The sequence below is a fragment of the Protopterus annectens genome, chromosome 5.part0 (genome assembly GCF_019279795.1).
Source record: "Protopterus annectens isolate FY-2018-M chromosome 5.part0, PAN1.0, whole genome shotgun sequence".
In the NCBI taxonomy this organism is placed as follows: Eukaryota; Metazoa; Chordata; order Ceratodontiformes; family Protopteridae; genus Protopterus; species Protopterus annectens.
Window position 1 is genome coordinate 829,286,427 of NC_056735.1, and position 18,126 is coordinate 829,304,552.

At 39.2% G+C, this 18,126-nt stretch overlaps 1 protein-coding gene across 1 annotated transcript in view; it reads left to right on the top strand.

Moving 5' to 3' along the window:
- The window catches only part of LOC122802849 (vitamin K-dependent protein Z-like), a 342,162-nt gene that overhangs the window by 299,670 nt on the left and 24,366 nt on the right, over window positions 1–18,126 (top strand). The window contains exon 7 of the mRNA XM_044072639.1: window positions 359–476. Coding sequence (XP_043928574.1) covers window positions 359–476 — 118 coding nt within the window. The remainder of the gene's footprint in view (window positions 1–358; window positions 477–18,126) is intronic.

Consider the following 18,126-nt stretch of genomic DNA (forward strand, 5'->3'; position numbering starts at 1 on the left):
GTACACCTGCTAAACTTACCCCCCCCCCCCCCAGAACCTGTTGTATTATGTTATATTTAATCAATGCATGATGCAATGTGACAGGTTTATAGTGTGATGAATTTCTACCTATCTTGCAAGAAAGTGGAAATGATATCCTTTCTGAGTCCAACATATACCTTTAATAAAGGTAACAATAACGGTATGCATCCTTAAACTATGTATGAGAAAAAAATGTTTTCTGTTAATGATGTCTTTGAAGGCATATGTAAAATATTCATAGCTGACATTTACTAAAGCTGAACAGCCTTTTTTAGTACAGTTTTTTTTTTCAATGGCAGTCAAGTTTGCCTATCTTTTTTCAATTTTATTTTTACAGGTTCTTTTGGCAAATGGCAATAACCAAAGTTTCTGTAGTGGAGTGATTCTTAATCATCATTACATACTCACGACAGCTTGGTGTGTAAATGTGCTTAGTCCTGACAAAGTTATTATAGGTAAGTTGCAATCATTTTTTTTTTCAGATTTAGAAGAAGCCATGGCCATGCTCAAGTATATAAAAGATCATTACAGAGAGAATTTACTGAATATTTCAAAATAGTTAGTCCCTCTACTTTCAGCTAGATTAAAAATGTTTTTGTACTTTTGTTGAGCTCAATGCATGACATTTATGACTCTTCATAATTCTGCTTAATAACTCCAACTGATGCCACCATCTCATACAAATGCATGGAATAACTTCCTTAGGAAGGCTTAAGACTTTTTAGCAAAAAGAAAATGCCTTTTCATCAGCAAGATCAAAGTATCAAGTAACAAGACACTTGGCAATTTACATCAAGAAAATGTATGGCCTATTAAAATTATTTAACAAAGGTCAACAGAATGATGCAACTTTTTATTTAAAGATATACATAGGAGAATGCATTTTAATAACTATAACAGTGTCAACTTTTAGAGTGCCTATCATTTCTTAAACAGTTTGTACAGAATTCAATCTTCTAAAATAAACAGACATCAGACATCTAAAAATAACAATTACCAATGTAAATGTTGCCTTGTGCTGTTACTACAGTACTGCAGTTGTAGCAAAAAGGCATTAATGAGCAAGACATGGAGAGGAACAAACAAAGATAATAATCACCCACTGCTTTAGAAAATATTTTGTTAAATAATAAGTATGCAGGGAAAGAGGATTAAGAAATGATCTATCAAGACAGAAAACAATATCTGAATGAATCTGCAAATCTATGACACATTCCATGTATAAGGTAATATGCAATAATGAATATATTAGATAAGTATTTAAAGCAGGCAAATTAGTTAATAATGAGATGGGATTATATGAAATAAATGCATGTGGAAGTGTTCAATAGCTCTGATTTAAACAGACCCATGGTTCATCAAAACAGAATTAGTCTAACCTAGTTTCATAAAACTCTATGTGTGGGATGGCAGAATTTCTAAAGTGAATGTTCATCTATGGTTTTGCATTCTTTATTGGGGGTTTGTTGAGGTGACTATCTGAGCACTGCCGCATAACTCTCCACTGGTAATGGTAAACTAGGAGTCAGCATATCAAAGAAGAGGAGTCTGGGATTACGAGGAACTTGCATCCTATGTGAATCAATTTTTAAGAATTTATTGTAGCTTTCACACACATACACACACACACACACACACACATAATATATATATATATATATATATATATATATATATATATATATATATATATGGCTCTAAGACTGTTGAACGAAAGTTCAACAGTCCAAATCCAAAATCACCGAACGCACTTTAACAAAAGTGCTTTTACCGAAAAAGAACTTTCGTTAAAGTCCGTCGAAAAAAAAGGAAAAACAACAAAAAGGTGTTTATGCAGGGGGGCTATGCCCCCTGCACCTCCCCATGTGAGGGGCTGTGCCTCTACCCCCCACTTTAATATTCTCACTCAGAGATCGCACTACAGTGGGGAAAAGGAAAAAATTCCCTTACCTGTACCATAGTACGAACCCCACAACAGTCATTCCTCCACAACTCCCTCTGGCTGCAGGCATACATATGCAAAAGTGCTTTTTCGGTTAAAAGCACTTTCATGTAAATATGCCCAGCCATTAGGCCTTCGGTCAAAAGCACCATCGAGCATCAGTCCTAGACCTATATATATATATATATATATATATATATATATATATATATATATATATATATATATATATTGCTCACTTCTCCAGTAGCCTTAGCTATATGAGGTTATACCCTGCCAAGGATATAACAGTTAGCCAGTTTCCAAAGCTTCAGGGCAAATTCCACCTACCCAAACTGTCAAGCAGCTCAATAGGAGCTGACTAAAAGACAAGTTTGGGCATAAAGCCTTTCAGAGGTTTACTTCTGCCAAAGAGTTTAAGTTTTTCAAGGATCGACGGTTGGCTTGTGCATTCCTTTGCTGGACAGATAAGTTCACTTTAAGGAAACAAAAAACTTCCACTTTCTCAATTTTGTTAATGTTTTATTACTTTCTTCTCCAGAAAAGTTATTTCAAAGCTAGGAGTATTGTGTTTTAATGGACAGTCACAAGACTGCAATGTACTTTTAAACAGAGCACTTATTTTTCTTTCATTTTAAAAGTAGCATAAAGTAACTGAAAACATTTTTCTTTGGAGGAATCACCTACATTTTTTCATTTGTGGGGCTTGCATATTGTTTTAAAACTACTTTTTACTGTGCATTTTCTGTCAAAAAGGTAACTTTTATGGACTGGTGGTGTTTACTGGCAACTGCTGCTCATCTTCTTCCCCTAGGAAAAAAAAAACACTATTGCCGGCTTCACCATGGAACAGACTACTGGTCTCATGGTTGGTCCTTCTTCCAGCCATAAACAGAAATAGTTAAGCAAACAGTCTTTGCCACCACAGCAGGCTAGCATTTTGCCTCAACTGCAGGTTGGCGACTCTGCTGTGGCCATTTGTTGCACCTTAGACCACTCATCTTTTGCCCTGGATCACACTGGTGTAACACCTACAGCCATTATAGACCATGGGTTAGCCATGTCCTATGCAGCTGTTGGGATCCCCTCAGTGGGCAAGGAAAGCCACTCTTGTAGGTCCTGGAAAAATAAACAGGGAAGGTTTCCCTGCTGTGTGAAGATGCTGTGCCCATCCCTGAGGAAGCAGCTGTTGCCATTAGTAACATGATTGGCCCTGTTTTTCCTGACAAAATGAAACAAAAAAACAAGCATGTATCTACTCCTCTTCAAATTTATTTGGATAGGAGTAATTTACTGGGTCTGGCTCAGGGTTTAATTCAGGATATTGATCATTTTTGTAAAGAAGTATCTGGTAAAAGAAAGGGGGATTCTGAATCTGAACAAGAAAATGCAGGGATGGATACATTTTCCCCCCAGATTTCTGATTCAGAGTAAGAGGAGACCTCAGTGTCTGATTATCCCTTTGTGTAGTTCTCTATCTCTGAATCTATTGCTAAAATGTGCCAGTGTTTTCAGTGGGAGAACACTTAACATTTCTCAGTCCCTCAGAAAATACTATTGAGTTGTTACAGAAGGATTTTACAGAATCCACATCTATTTCTCATGTTCTGTCTGCTTTAGAAGATGTATGAGTTATTGCATGCAATTTTCTGATAGTCAGCCAGATGTTCATAAAAGGCAGATAGGATATATAAAGCTCCTCAGTCTTTTATGTTTTTATACACTATTCCCAAACCTAACCCAGCAGCTATAGCTTTAGTTGATCACACTGCTGCTGATAGGGATGGAAACAATTATTGATAGGCATGGGAAAAAATATATATACTTCTGCAACTATGATTTTCAGAATTTTGCATTACCATGCTCATAAGTTAAAGCTTGTTCTGACAAACTGTGAATGTATGAGGAATGTGTTATCTGCATTTTCTTTTTGTGAAGAAAAATCTACTACAGAAGTGATCAAAAAGTGTAATGAAAGGGAAAAAACAATGAAGGAAATCTCTAAGGGTTTTCATCCCTCCCTTTTCAACTTGTTCAAATGAGTTTCTATCTCTTCATCCAGTTTTGGCAAATAACAGAATAATCAGTCTGAAAAAAAATTAATGTAAACATACATTTAAGAAGATAATGCAAAGGGGGGGGGGGTTCAATCGAAAAAGAAGTCTCAAATGTCCCAAAGTCAAAGACAGTCCAACAAGTGTGAATGACTGTTTAAGAGACCTTGTAACCCTCTCCCACCATGGACCTTTTTTTCTTCAAGAAAGTCTAAATCTCCGTTTTTTTTCTTTTAGCAACAGATTGTTTTAGACAATTCATTGCCCCCTTAAACAGCCATTCATATTGCTGCACCTGGAAGACATGCTCTGAAAGAGATGCAATTACTGGACTAGTAAGCATTGCCCCCATTCTAGTTCATTAGTGTAACTGTCCATCTCACTGGATGTAACATTAAATTGAACCTAGTCTAAATGACCTGTTAACCTCTCCTGTCTGTTACCCACCCACAATTAACTTTATCTGATATTCCATAATCATGATGCCCTCACATGTCAAGTGGTGACCAGCCCTTAATGCCTCAACACCTAAAAGTTCACGAACCTGAATTACCCCTTGTGCATAAAACTGTCCTGGCAGCCATGGCTGTACAGGTTTCCTAATCACACATGTGACATGGAGGGATAAAATATGAATTCTTTATTCCCCAAGAGCTGTTTTAATTGTTTTGCCTACTGTGAAGCCTCAGTCACCTTCTGCATCTTGGATACTGCCTAGAGATTGTTATAATCTACCAGCCTTTATGCATGATAAGTGAGTCTCAAAACTGCCTGATATGCTCTACCTGTTCTGACTACATCTTCCCATTGCTACCCTTGCAGTAACTATTTCACTTGCACTAGCAATGAATGCTGCTACTGTGATGTTCTAATAAAAATAAAATCTCTCCAAATGCCTTCCATGATCCGTATTAAGGTTTCCTAGTAGTTTGTGCCTAGGGCACTTTTATCACCTGACTTGCATCCATAACCAGTCTCCCAGACTTGCATGGTTTGTCAACTACTGATGGTCTGCCTTGACAGGTAGCCTCTGCAATCTTTGCAACTGCAAATTTCAAAGGCTGTCTAAGAAATAGTTTAGTATGCCAGGAAAATAAAGAATGTAATCTGCAAGGAAATCACCTAGCAATAAATGGATAAGTGTTCAGTGGAATATATAGAGACAACACATTGTAATCGCACTGCAAGTCATCCTGATCTGATAAAAGTGAAAGCATGGTTATTAAATTAAATGGAGAAGCTTGTTCTTTTTCTTTGGGGGAGGGGATTGCTATGACAATGTATGTACTAAGCAGAAAACTGGTCCAGTCCGTATAAACAGAATTTCTCTCTGTTTTCCTGTCAGATCACCAGCATGCTTGCAGTGGAAAAAAGGGAGAGTGATTCCAAAACTCCCCAGGAAGAATTAGGTGTAGATGATATTCAGGCAGTGATCTTGACTTTCACATCATTGTTACAGGATGTGTTATGTGAAACATCTGTCATTAATGCAGGAAATTTTATGCAAGAGGCATGGATGTGGGCTATTTGTGAGGCACTAAAGAAGCAGTAAAGGCAAATGAATACCTAAAAAGAGACATTTCAGTTAAAAAGAAATCCCAGATCACATATCTAAAAATAAAGCTCAACAAACTGAATTGGCACTAGAAAATGAGGGAAGTGACCCAGTATGCTTTATGAAAAAAGAAGTGTCATCTGCAGAAGTTCAGATTAGTCACTAAAAATAAAATGATTAATATGCCAAGGCAATCCATTGTGCTCACCCTTGATTACAGTGACAGGGATCAAATACTAATAAGATGCAGGGTGTTGTGGTAACTATATAAAACCGTTGTGACAGTTGCACCCAGTTCAGTAATGCCAGTTTCTTAAAATGTAGGACTGTGGTGCCCGGAATAAAGAGGTTAAATTAAATGGGGTTTACAGATCAACTAAGATTCCCTGCTTTGTTAATCCTCATCAACTAAGGTCAAACAATTTCCTTCAACATGATTAAAGAGGCAGATGCACTTTTTAGTACGTAAGGACTGTTTACAGGAGGAAGAAATAGAATCTGCTCAGAAGGATAGTGAACATTCAAGCTGACTATATCCTCCATCAGGTTTGTAGGACTAAGTTACTACTCTGTGGTTGCCACACAGGAATGGCAATGTACTTGATAGACAAGGTGATGCCTAACCTTCCTGGGCATAGAGGCAGCATTTGACTCTCCAAAACGAGCAAAACCTCACCTCAGCCACCAATAGTGGTTGATGCTGCAGAGCTCTATCATGTCTTTTGCTTTTTGTTTATGAAACTCATATATATGTAATTATTTTTGATGTGTCTGTCTCAAAATTTTAATGAAGATGGCACACATTGTCTGTACGATAATGGAGGTTCAGTACATATGTTCTCTTGATTCAAAAATATACAATGCGACGTTTTCTTTTTTGTTTTGCTTTCTGCTATATTTTTTCATCCAATATAATGAGCAGGCTACCTATGGATTGCACTATAACAGATCATAGTGAGGATGAGGGCATAAAACTGTACATAAATCCAGGGAGGGGGTTGAATGCTTTAGAAGGTACTGCTTCAGCTGATTAGCTAAACCTGGTCAGTTCTACTCGCAAAAAGTAATCTCAGGTTCAATAAAGGCAACTCTACTCAGACCCTTGTGGTGTGTCCTCCAACTGAGTGCTAATGACCACAAGCTGGTGCAGAATTGAAAGTGTATGTTTAGCAATAGGGCAGTATAGCCAAAATCTACTCTAGGTGTAATGAAGATACAGAATCCTTTCACCGTCCACTGTCAGACTAGTTAATCATCTAGAGTATGCTTGTAGAATGTCAGAGGTTTAGCCACATCTGTAAAAGGACATGTACAGATATCTTACTGAAAGTGAAGGCAAAAAAAGTCTATTTTTGAAGGAAATGAAGCTGACCATAACAAATATGAAAGACCTTTACAAAAATGACGGCAAAGGGAAGTGTCTTTCTGTACATCATCTGCTGAAATGGGTGCTATTATACTTGTACCTAAAAATCTGAAGTGAAAACAAGCCTCCCAGGTAGTTTACAATTATATTAAATGCATGAGGGATAAAATTTCAGATAAATGGAATAAGTATTACATTTGTGCTGTTGTAATGCTTTAGAAGAGGACAATTCTGAATACCTTCAATTAATTAGTTAAAGATGTTCTTGGAAATTTAATGGCCTACATATTATGCTGGTAATTGGTAGGGACATTAATGCCATAATGGTACCCACAATATAAATATTTCTCTCAGGTAAATGTAAGATACCCAGGTATACTAAACTGCATCTGGCAATGCTTTATAACCTACGTCTGGTGGACAAATGCCATGCCCTGAATCATTGAAGTAGAAATTAAACTGTTCTTGTATATAACTGAGGACCTTTCTGTTGAATGAGTTACATACTTATCAGTTATTTGCTCATGATAATACATGAGATGTTCACCTTGTCTGAGCACAACTATGTTCTACTTGACTTGTGAAACATTGAATTATCTTCTGTATAGCTCTCTTGGAAAATAGATGTGGTACTGCTCAAATCTTACAATAATGAAGAGATACTAGTATCTGCTGTTGTAAAATTCTGGAAGGGTGGGGAGTCTGAACCAAAAATAACAGTGTGCATTTATTAGCACCTTATCTGTAGATAAGGATAGTCTATACAGACTGCTGACAGGAAATGAAATTGAAATCTGCTTACAAGAATAGCAATCAAGCAGGCTAAATCCCCCGTTGTCCACAAAAAACACCCCCCCATGCTAATGTCTGTACTAAGAGCTTATAAAAAGGTGATTACAAACATAGGCTTTAGGCACAGGCAATCCAAACACAATGTTTCAACTGGAATCGTCATTACAGACTTAGAATGTCAGTATAAAGGCCGAAAAGGCCAGAGACCAGCAAGACTGACTGAACTACAAACATTTCAGTATAAAAAAGAATGTAAGGTCTTATATACACACAGGATATTAGAGATGGAGAATTCACAACTGGACAAGAAGAATTACATTCCTAAAACTATTAGCCTGTAGACTTAAAGAAAGAATGAAGGGCACATATAATCTTGAAGGGCACATATAATCTTGCCTTAAAAGATTTCGAAGGCATCATTCACAGAGAGGCTGTAAAGATTAATGAAATCGCTTATGAATAATTTTAAATCACACTATATTATGCAACATGCCAACAGCTCACAAGAAATATGCACTTTTTAAAATAATCTTCAACTCACCCAAGTGGAAGAAATACATTTATAATTTCTGAATCAGTCTATCATGGTGGATAAGATTATTCAAAGTATTAACAGCCTTCATAATAGCAAAATCTTTGGGTCTGAAAGCCTACATACAGAATTCTATAAATCCTTCATGATAATCCTATCCAGTACTAGTTAATCCTCCCGTAATGCTGTTCCAGATGGCAGCAGCCCAGGATCTCCTATCACTAACTTGTTTTGCTGCCAGAGAAGAAAGGAACTGCACCGTCCTTACCAATAGATTTAAGGTTTATTTCATTACTCCAACTGAAGGTGATGATCTTTGCTAAAAATACTGGCCAGACATCTTGAAAAAGTTATAGGAAAGCTAATGCAAAAGATATAACAGGACTTCATAAAAGACCAATGTGGGGGGGGGGGCAGATTTAACACATGTATGGCTTAATATGCCCTGTCTTAACAGATTCATATATCCAGATGTTTGTATGGCAACACTTTTCATGGACCTGCAGAAAGCATTTGATTGCTTAAGGTAGCCCTTTTTATGATAAACCCTATAAATCCAAGGCTTTAACAGCCCTTTAATAGCAGTTGTAATTTTCTGAGTAAAGAAACTTGGGCACAGATAATAAAAATGGCATTTCTTCAACAGTATTCCTACGGACTATTGGCACTAGGCAAAGGTGCCCTTTGAGACCCATGTTATTCACACTGGCCGTTTTGGATTCTAATGGCTTACTTGCGACAGTCTGTTCACACTAGGGCATTGCAGTGATGTCAGAAGAAGTTCACACTTTTTAAAAATAGAAATGACCAAGTTGTGCCTAACACCATGCAAAGCCATTTGCTGTGTCTCAACCTGTTCCTAGAGAACAAACATCTTCAAGCTCTAACATGTGCTAGAATTCATTCAGAGTGATCTTTAGGTTCATAGATTCATAGGTAGGTATTAGGCTATCTGCCTGAGGGCATTTATAAGCCTAGCCAGAGTGTGTCAGCTTTCACCACCCCATTGCTTAATTAACTGATCGTCTGTCAAGCAGAGCCAATGAAGTGATCCCAGGGGTGTATTTTCTGTTACCCATCCACTCGTCAAGGTTTCTCTTGAAGAGTGTTAGTGAGGAGCTCTGCCTGATATAATTTGGAATTTTGTTCCAAAGCATGGGGAGTCTCTGTGACAGGAATCTATCCCTCCAGCATGTTCTATTTATTGTTGTGGCAAGGTTTAGCTCACTAGAGGGTGTGGCTCACAGTGACTTGTATTTCTTTAGGTGGAGCCTTTAGTAATTAGATGGGCCACATAGAAGGATTTCCTAACTACTTTGGCAATATGATTGTCAAAGGAGAGCTTACTATCTACCTGGGTCCCCAGATCTCTTATTACCTCTTCTGTATTAAGGGGGCTGCCACCTATGTGGTAATTCATGGGTGTTTTGTTTTTCCCAAATGGGATAACTATGCATTTTTTGGCATTTAGCTTGAGGCCATGACTTTGACACCAGGTGTCCGTCTCAGTAAGGCCCTTTTGGAGGATGTCCGTGTCAGCCGGAGAGTCAATTATGGCTCCTAGTTTGCAGTCATCAGCAAACTTGGTTAGCCATAGTCCTCCTGTGTTTGCCTGTACTTCTGACAAATATATGCTAAACAGTAGGGGTCCCAGGACCGAGCCTTGTGGGACACCACTTGTGACTGATTTAGAGTCAGACCTGGAGCCCGCTATTCTTACCATGTGAGTTCTGTCTGTAAGCCAGCTGGTAACCCATCTCATGACGTAGGGGTTTATGTTCAGGCAAGTGAGTTTTCTGTAATACCTGAGTGGGACATGGTGTTGAAAGACTTGGTGAGGTCAAGGAAGGCTGTGTGAACCACCTTTCCCTCGTCTATGGCCTTGGTGACTGTCTCGAAGAAGTCAACCATGTTTAGTAGGCATGATCTGCCCTTAACAAAGCCGAACTAGGTCATGTCAAGTGTTTGGAGGTTCCCAATGTCTTTGTTAATGAGTTCTATGATGATTGCAGACCAGGCTAGTCAGGCTTATGGGGAAATAGTTACCAGGGTCAGTTGTGGCCCCTCCTTTATGGAGAGGAAGAACCGTTGCTGTGTGCCATTCTATGGGCACATAGCCTGTGGAGAGGCTGAGGTTGAACAGTGCATTTAGGTGGGGGGTTAGTTTATTCTGTAGTTCGTGCAAGACGCAGCCTGGGACACCATCTGGTCCCATTGATGCTGTGTTTTTGACTTTTGAAAGGGCAGTTTTCACCTGTACATCTGTGATTTTTGGGACACTACACTTTTCTGGTATTGTTTTGGGCCCTTTTGGAGGTGAGAGGGGGGTGAAGTTTGCACTGAATCTATCTGCCAGGAATTTGGCAATATCAGTAGGATCAGTATATTTTGTGCTATTTTGCACTAGTTCAGTGCATATCTGTGAGTTGCCACATAAATTCTTAACATAGCTAAAGAAGGCTTTGTGGTTATCTTTTGAATCCTTGGCTACTTTTCTTTCAAAGTTAGCCTTGGATGATTTCATGAGGGACCTTAGTTTCTTACTGATAGTGATCAGGGATGTCTTTCCTTGTTGGGATTCGCTTTTTTTTCTGAACTAGTTTCCTCCTTCTATTGTATAGCCTGTTTATTGAGGGGTCCACCAAACTAGTTTTCTTCTCTTAGAGGAGTGAGTCTTGGTTTTGCTAGGGATGGCATGATCCATGCATCCTTGTAGGTGTTCATAGAGTGCATTTGTAAAGGTTTCTGCATCTTGGGCAGTATTATCCTTTAGCGTGGGGCCTGTGAAACTTACCACCTCTATCTTAAGTAAGGTGAAGTTTGCTTTAGAAAAGGTTTTTTACTTTAGTTTCCTTAGTTGGGGGGGGGGGTGTGGACATCCAGAGTGATTAGTATATGGTCTGATCTAACCAGTGAAGGGTTGCCCTCCGGTGTGGAACACCTGTCACCCATGTTGGTGATGACCAGGTCCAATATATTTTTACCTCTAGTAGGGGAGTTTACCAGCTGATCCAGGGCATTTGAGTTGATGAATTCCAGGAAGCGCTGGGCCTGGGAATTTGTACTCAAGTAGTTTTCGCAGTGAATGGTAAGGTAATTTAAATCGCCCAATATCAGGGTGTTCGGTAGGACCTTCATGTTTTCCAGTGTCTCCAGAAAGGTGGAGTTGTGATCCTGGGTCATGGAGGGTGATCTGTAACAGGCCACAATTTGCAGTGCAGATTTGCCCGATGTTAGTTGCACATGGATGATCTCAGAGGTATCATGCTGCGCCACTAACCTGGAGGTGTAGGTATCCTTGATGAATATGGATACACCCCCTCCTTTTGTGTTTCGGTCCGTGTTCTGTGGCCGAAACATGTGGTATGAGTTGTAGCCTGGTAGTGCTGGGGTACTCTCTGGAGCCTTGAACCAGGTTTCAATTACTGCACAGATGTCAATGTTCTCCATACTGAGGACTGCTTTGAGTGCATGCATTTTGAGATTTAAACTCCTGGCGTTGAGTAGCATAACCCTCAGTTTTTTGTTAATTGTGCTGTTTACAGAGGTGGGTTTAACTTTTGAGCCTTGCCTAAAAAAGGCACTATGGGGGCAGCAAGAGCCTTGGCCAGTATTCGAAAGCCTAGGGGTGACAGGTGCAAGCCGTCTCTTGTAAAGCAACGAGGCTTGTTGAGCATGTCGGCCCAGGCTGACAGACACTGGATCCCCTTTGAATGACACCAGAAGCTTAGCCAATTGTTGAAATTGATCATTTTTTTTCTTTATACTGCGGTATCATTCTTGGTGAGGGTAGGATGCTACTCAGGGTCAGGGTCATACCAACCTGGGCTGCATGATCAGAGAGCTCTTCCATGTCTCTTTTCATGTAGTCCAGGGAGGTACGTCTCAGGTCATTCACACCAACATGAACAATGACAGAGTCATATTTGTACTTGTTCTGGATTGACCTGAGTGCTTGTGTTATGTGGCGGATTCTGGCTCCTGACAGGCAGCTAACAGTAACCTTCTGCTTGTCCAGCCTAGTTAGTGGGATGTCACTGTGCCTGACTATAGAGCCACCTATTACTAGTGTGTTATGTATATTATTTCACCTTAAGGACTGTTATTGCGTGGCACACTGATTTTGTGTTTTATGTGTTGTCTGGTTTGTGACGGGAAGTGCAAGTTGTTTGGGTGTCTGCTTTGGAGGTCTCTGATGCTTTTGCAGGTTTTTATTTAGAGCCTCCGAGTATGATTTTGTGTATTTATGTGTATTTTTTGCCAGTGCTGTTTTACTAGGTCTGTGTGCGGCTGGAGGTGTGGTACAAGTGTTAACCTTCTCCTCTTGACTGTCTGTTCCAGTCTTGGGTGGAGTCAGCTTTGACTGTATAATTGCATCTCTCGCATATGTTAGTGTTTTGTGGTAAGAGGAGAGGGTTGTCTGTGTACATGAGGCAGTTGTAACATTAGCTCAGGATACTCAGATTCACTAGCTGGACTGGAGAGTGCACCTGAAGTTGCCCTTTGGTCATGCCTGAATAGTAGGGTGAGCTGCTTAGTCGTTTAGTTGGTGAGGGGTGAATAAAGAGCCTTGCCCTGCTGGGCAATCAGTGTCAGGGTATATTAGTGCTTGCTATTAGGTCTGAGTAAGTGCTGGGCTGTAAGATGCTTTTTGACTGCTTAGGTTGAGAGTTAGACTAGTTTCAAGGGAAAAACTGAAGAGGAAACTTTGTGGAGCCGGGAATAATTTAACCGTAGCTAACCGGCATTGCCCAATGCACAAAACCATGCAAATGCAGTTTTTAAAGTAGGGAAATGAAAGAGATAGAAATTAGCCCAAAATGGCCAATAAACTACTAACTTCTGGGCTAGAACCACTCCTCCAAGGACAGATAGGTTGCTCAAAGCTCCCCTCTCTCAGATGTGAACAGAGAAACTTCCTTCTATCCAAGAAAGATATGGGCAACTCAGAAACTAGTATCACAGCCCTGAATTAAGTACTATCCTGAAAACTGGACTATACTAGCTTAGAAAGGTGGGAAACAAGGAAATGAATTTCTTTTTTGTTTTTTTTGAAAAGATCAGGCAAAAACAGTAAAAAAATACACTTAATACAGCTTTAAATGACTACAAACGATCAGAAAAGGCTATCGTATTTTAGTGTGTAGCCTACAGCAGTTAAACAAATTATTTAAACAAAAAACAACTTTTTAAAAAGTGCAGGCAGTCAAATAAGTACAATATGTGAAAAAAACAAGCATTTAAATCACAATAAATGCTGGAAAATCTGCATTTAGGTAGAAAACAGTTAAGTACAGCAAGAAAGTACAGAAAACTGATACTTAATCACTCCAAAGTCTCTCTTCTAAGCTAGAAGGCTTGTATCAGTTTAAGGCTTTCTAGTGCTACCCAGTAGGTTAGTTACAGGAAAGATGGGAAACAAGTGCAGATGTGGTCTTTTAAACCAGAAAGTTGAAAGAGATGGACAAACTGTCCAAATGGTCAATAAACTACAATTTCTGGGCCAAGAACCTCTCCTCTCATGGTAGACAGGCTACCTAGTGCTTACCACTTCCACTGATAAGCTAGAAGGCATTCTTCCAACACAGAAAGGCTTGCAGGGCTCAGAAGCTTACCAACAGTCCTGGATACATCATCTCTGTATCTGGACTGGCTAGTTACAGGAAAGGTGGGAAACAAGCGCAAGTGCGACTTTTAAACCAGAACGTTGAAAGAGATGGAAAAAAAAATGCCCAAACAGCCAATAGCTACAATTTCTGGGCCAAGAACCACTCCTCTTGTGGTAGACAGGCTACCTAATGCTTACTACTCCCACTGATAAGCTAGAAGGCTTCCCTCCAACAACGAAAGGCTTGGGGGGCTCAGAAGCTTACAAAGAGTCCTGTATACAGCAAATCTGTACCTGGACTAGATTAGTTACAGGAAAGGCGGGGAACAAGTACAAATGTAAGCTTTCCACCAGCAAGTTGAAAGAAATGGAAAACTGCCCAAACGGCCAAATAAACTACAATTTCTGGGCCAAAACTCACTCTTCCCATGAAGGATAGGCTATCTAGTGCTTACCACTCCCACTAATAAGCTAGAAGGTTTCCCTCCAACACAGAAAGGCTTGGGGGGCTCAGAAGCTTACTAACAATCCTGGATACAGCAACTCTGTAACTGGACTAGGCTAGTTATAGGAAAGGCGGGAAACAGGCACAAGTGCAGCTTTCAAACCAGAAAGTTGAAAGAGATGGAAAAAAACTGCTCAAACAGCAAATAGCTACAATTTCTGGTCCAGGAACCACTCCTCTTGTGGTAGATAGGCTACCTGATGCTTACCACTCCCACTGATAGAAGGCTTCCCTCCAACACGGAAAGGCTTGGGGGGGGGGGGCTCAGAAGCTTACAAAGAGTCCTGGATACAGCAAATCTGTACCTGGACTAGACTAGTAACAGGAAAGACAGGAAACAAGCGCAAACACAGACGTTTAAATCAGAAGGTTGAAAGAGATGGAAAAGCTTCCCAAACGGCCAATAAACTTTAATTTCTGGGCCAGAAACCACTCCTCCTGTGGTAGATAGGTTACCTAGTGCTTACCAGTCCCACTGATAAGCTCGAAGGCTTCTCTCCAACACAGAAGGGGTTGGGGGGTGGCTCAGAAGCTTACCAACAGTCCTGGATACAGCAAATCTGTACCTGGACTACACTAGTTATAGGAAAGGCAGGGACCAAACGCAAAACTGACTTTTAACCAGAAAGTAGAAAGAGATGGAAAAAACTACCCAAATGGCCAATGAACTACAATTTCAGGGCCAAAACCCACTCTACACATGATAGATAGGATACTTAGTGCTTACCACTCCCACTGATAAGCTAGAAGGCTTCCCTCCAACACAAAAAGGCTTGGGGGGCTCAGAAGCTTACCAACAGTCCTGGATACAGCAAGTCTGTATCTGGACTTGACTAGTTACAGGAAAGGCAGAAAACAAGCTTAGAATTTTTTTTTGTTACAGAAAAGCAGCTAAAACAGCAGTAAATACAATTCAAATTGTAGTGCAGGCCAGCACACCCGAGTGTGTAGCAACACTAAGGCAAATACAGTTCAAATAAATGCAATTAAATTAACAAATGACTAAAAAGTGCAGAAGGCAGTAAATTAGAAGGCTACTAACAAGAACTAATAAGTGCAGAATAAGAGCGACTAAACAGAAAACAGCACGCAGAAGAGCAACTAAGACAGTTACAGTAAGAGCATCTGCATAAAATATATATATATATATATATATATATATATATATATATATATATATATATATACACACATACATATATATATATATATATATATATATATATATATATATATATTTTTTTTTTTTTTTTTTTTGAGGGAGGCAACAGAGCAGGATTAAGAGGCTACAAAGGCTGTCCTTCCCAAATGCTCTCTTTGTACACAGTAGGAGTGCCTGAAATCAGAATATGATCTCACTGCACTTAGTTGAGTGAGCAAATGAGATGGGCCCAGAAGGAGTATCCAAATACAAATCTACAAGAGGGGTGGGCAATTTCAAAGCCATGAATATTATCACCAAAACAAGAACAGGCAGGGTGGGTGGGGAACTAACTGTAGAGAGACAGCCACAACTTCAGTTGAGTTAATATTCAGTGAAAAACACAAATAAATAAATTAAATACAGTACTATATGCAAAAGAGCTGATAAAAGTGCACTTAAAATCACTTATACATCCAGCTGATTTCAGGCAGATGTTAGCCAGCCAAATGTCTGACATTAAGCAGAGATAACTCAAAATGTACCACTTATATAAGGCAAGACAGAATGTCAGTGATGAGCTGAAACTACCCTCACTGCTATCAATGGCTACATATCTCCATAACTAAGAAGAAAGTAAATAAAAAAAATAAAAAAAAAAACTATAAAAGACAATACTAATGAGCTTACTTCTTTCTTTCAGTCAGAGTCAGATGTCTCTTTTGAAGTGAGTGATACACCTTCAGAATGCCTAATTTTTTGGGCTTTCTCAGATGATGCTGAGGCCTTATGTTGGTTGAAAAGGTACAAGTCTTTCCTGACTAGTTAGATAGCTGATAAAGCAGAGAATATATATTTTTTTGGGGGGGCTGGAGGTAGTCATTATATTCAAGTTTGGGAAGGCATACCAGGGAACCTCTTGGATGTATGTCCACAGCCAGCCCACTCCAAAGGAAAAAAAAAAAACAAATAATACCTGTCCTTCCCTTAGTTCTTCCCCTAAGGACACACAACAGGAGGGGTTTACATTTTCACAGCCCTTATCTTTTCAGTTTCAATCTTCCATTTCCTCTACACCCCAGAAAAGTAATTGGGGGTCTTTTTTGAGGATGAATCTTCTTCAGAATCTGATTCTAAACCTCTAAATTATTCTTCACAAATGTATTCTCCCAGATGTTTTGAATTGGAAACAGATGGTTCCCTGTCTTCAGATTATCATCCATAAAGTAAAGCAGCATTTTAAATGGGGGGGGGGGGTAAGATTCTGAATGACAGAAAAGATACTGCGGCTTTCTTCACATGTACATTCTGAACTATCAGCTATTCCCCATCACAGAGACTTTCAAGACACCTTGTTTCTGTTTCGGGCTCCACATTCCTAGACACATGTGAATAAGAAACTTGAGAGATATTATAAAGTTCTTTATACCCATACATTTTTATATAAGAAACTATACACTGACACAGCTGTAATTTCAGAAGAGTCAGATAACTCTTTTAAACTTCTTTCCTCTTTGGGGCCATAGACTGGTATGGAAAGAAAGTATATACTTCTGCCAGCTTGGCTTTCATTGCCATTAATTACCAAATACACATCATCAGATATATATGCTATCTATTTATAACACCATGCCTAAATTAAGGAGAACCTGACTATAAATCTTCCTTGCAAAACATGATCATTTTTGCCACAAAGATGGCAAGCCATTTCTTCAGTGGTGAATATGATGGTGCTGATGTCATCTATAGGGCAACTGCTACAGGATCAGTCTTATGATGGCACTCCTGGTTTTGTCTCTAGTCTTCACCAGAACATGTCAAGTCTAAACCTTTGGATGCTCCATTAGATAAGGACACCTTTTTATTTCCATTTCTGCTGAAATATTCAAGAAATTAGACAAAAAAGGAATGTAATGCAAGGGTTTAAGCATCTTTTTATTTCATCTATCCCAAAGTTGCAAAAGAACAATCCTGCTAAGTCAGCTCCTTTTTTTCACAAAAGCCAAAAACTGTCCAAGCAGAAAGATTAAACATCTTCCAAAAAATATGGCAAGATAAGCTATTATTTTTCAAAGAGGGCTAAAGGCCTTCCCAGACAGTATTTCCAGTTTGTGAGTCTATGTCTCCCTTTTCCTCACCTCTGCTTTCCCCATCCCAATCTCTCAAACAGACTTTCTCTTTGCCTTTATCCTTTGGGGAACACTAACATTTGATGCTCTGGTTTTGTACAGTATATCATAAAAAATAGGTAAAGAATTCACTAGAATTTCCCCACCCTCTTCCCCATACCTACTGGAATTTCTCAGATCTCTTCAAGTCAACATCTGGCCCTCCTAATCCTATTCAAACACTTCAATCAAGAAATAATAGAACCTGTCCCTCACCTTCAAAAGGGAAATGGGTTCTATTCCTGGCTTTTCTTTCTTTTCTTTTTTTTTTTTCAAGAAAAGAAGAGACTTTGTGACCAGTTCGGCATTTAGCCAATCTCATCACATATTTAAAATGTCCAAAGTTCAACATGCTTCTCCAAACTCTTTCTCCTGTTAATCTTTTTACAAGCTCTAATTGTTATATTGGATGTGAACAATGCCTGTGTGCCTATTTATCCCT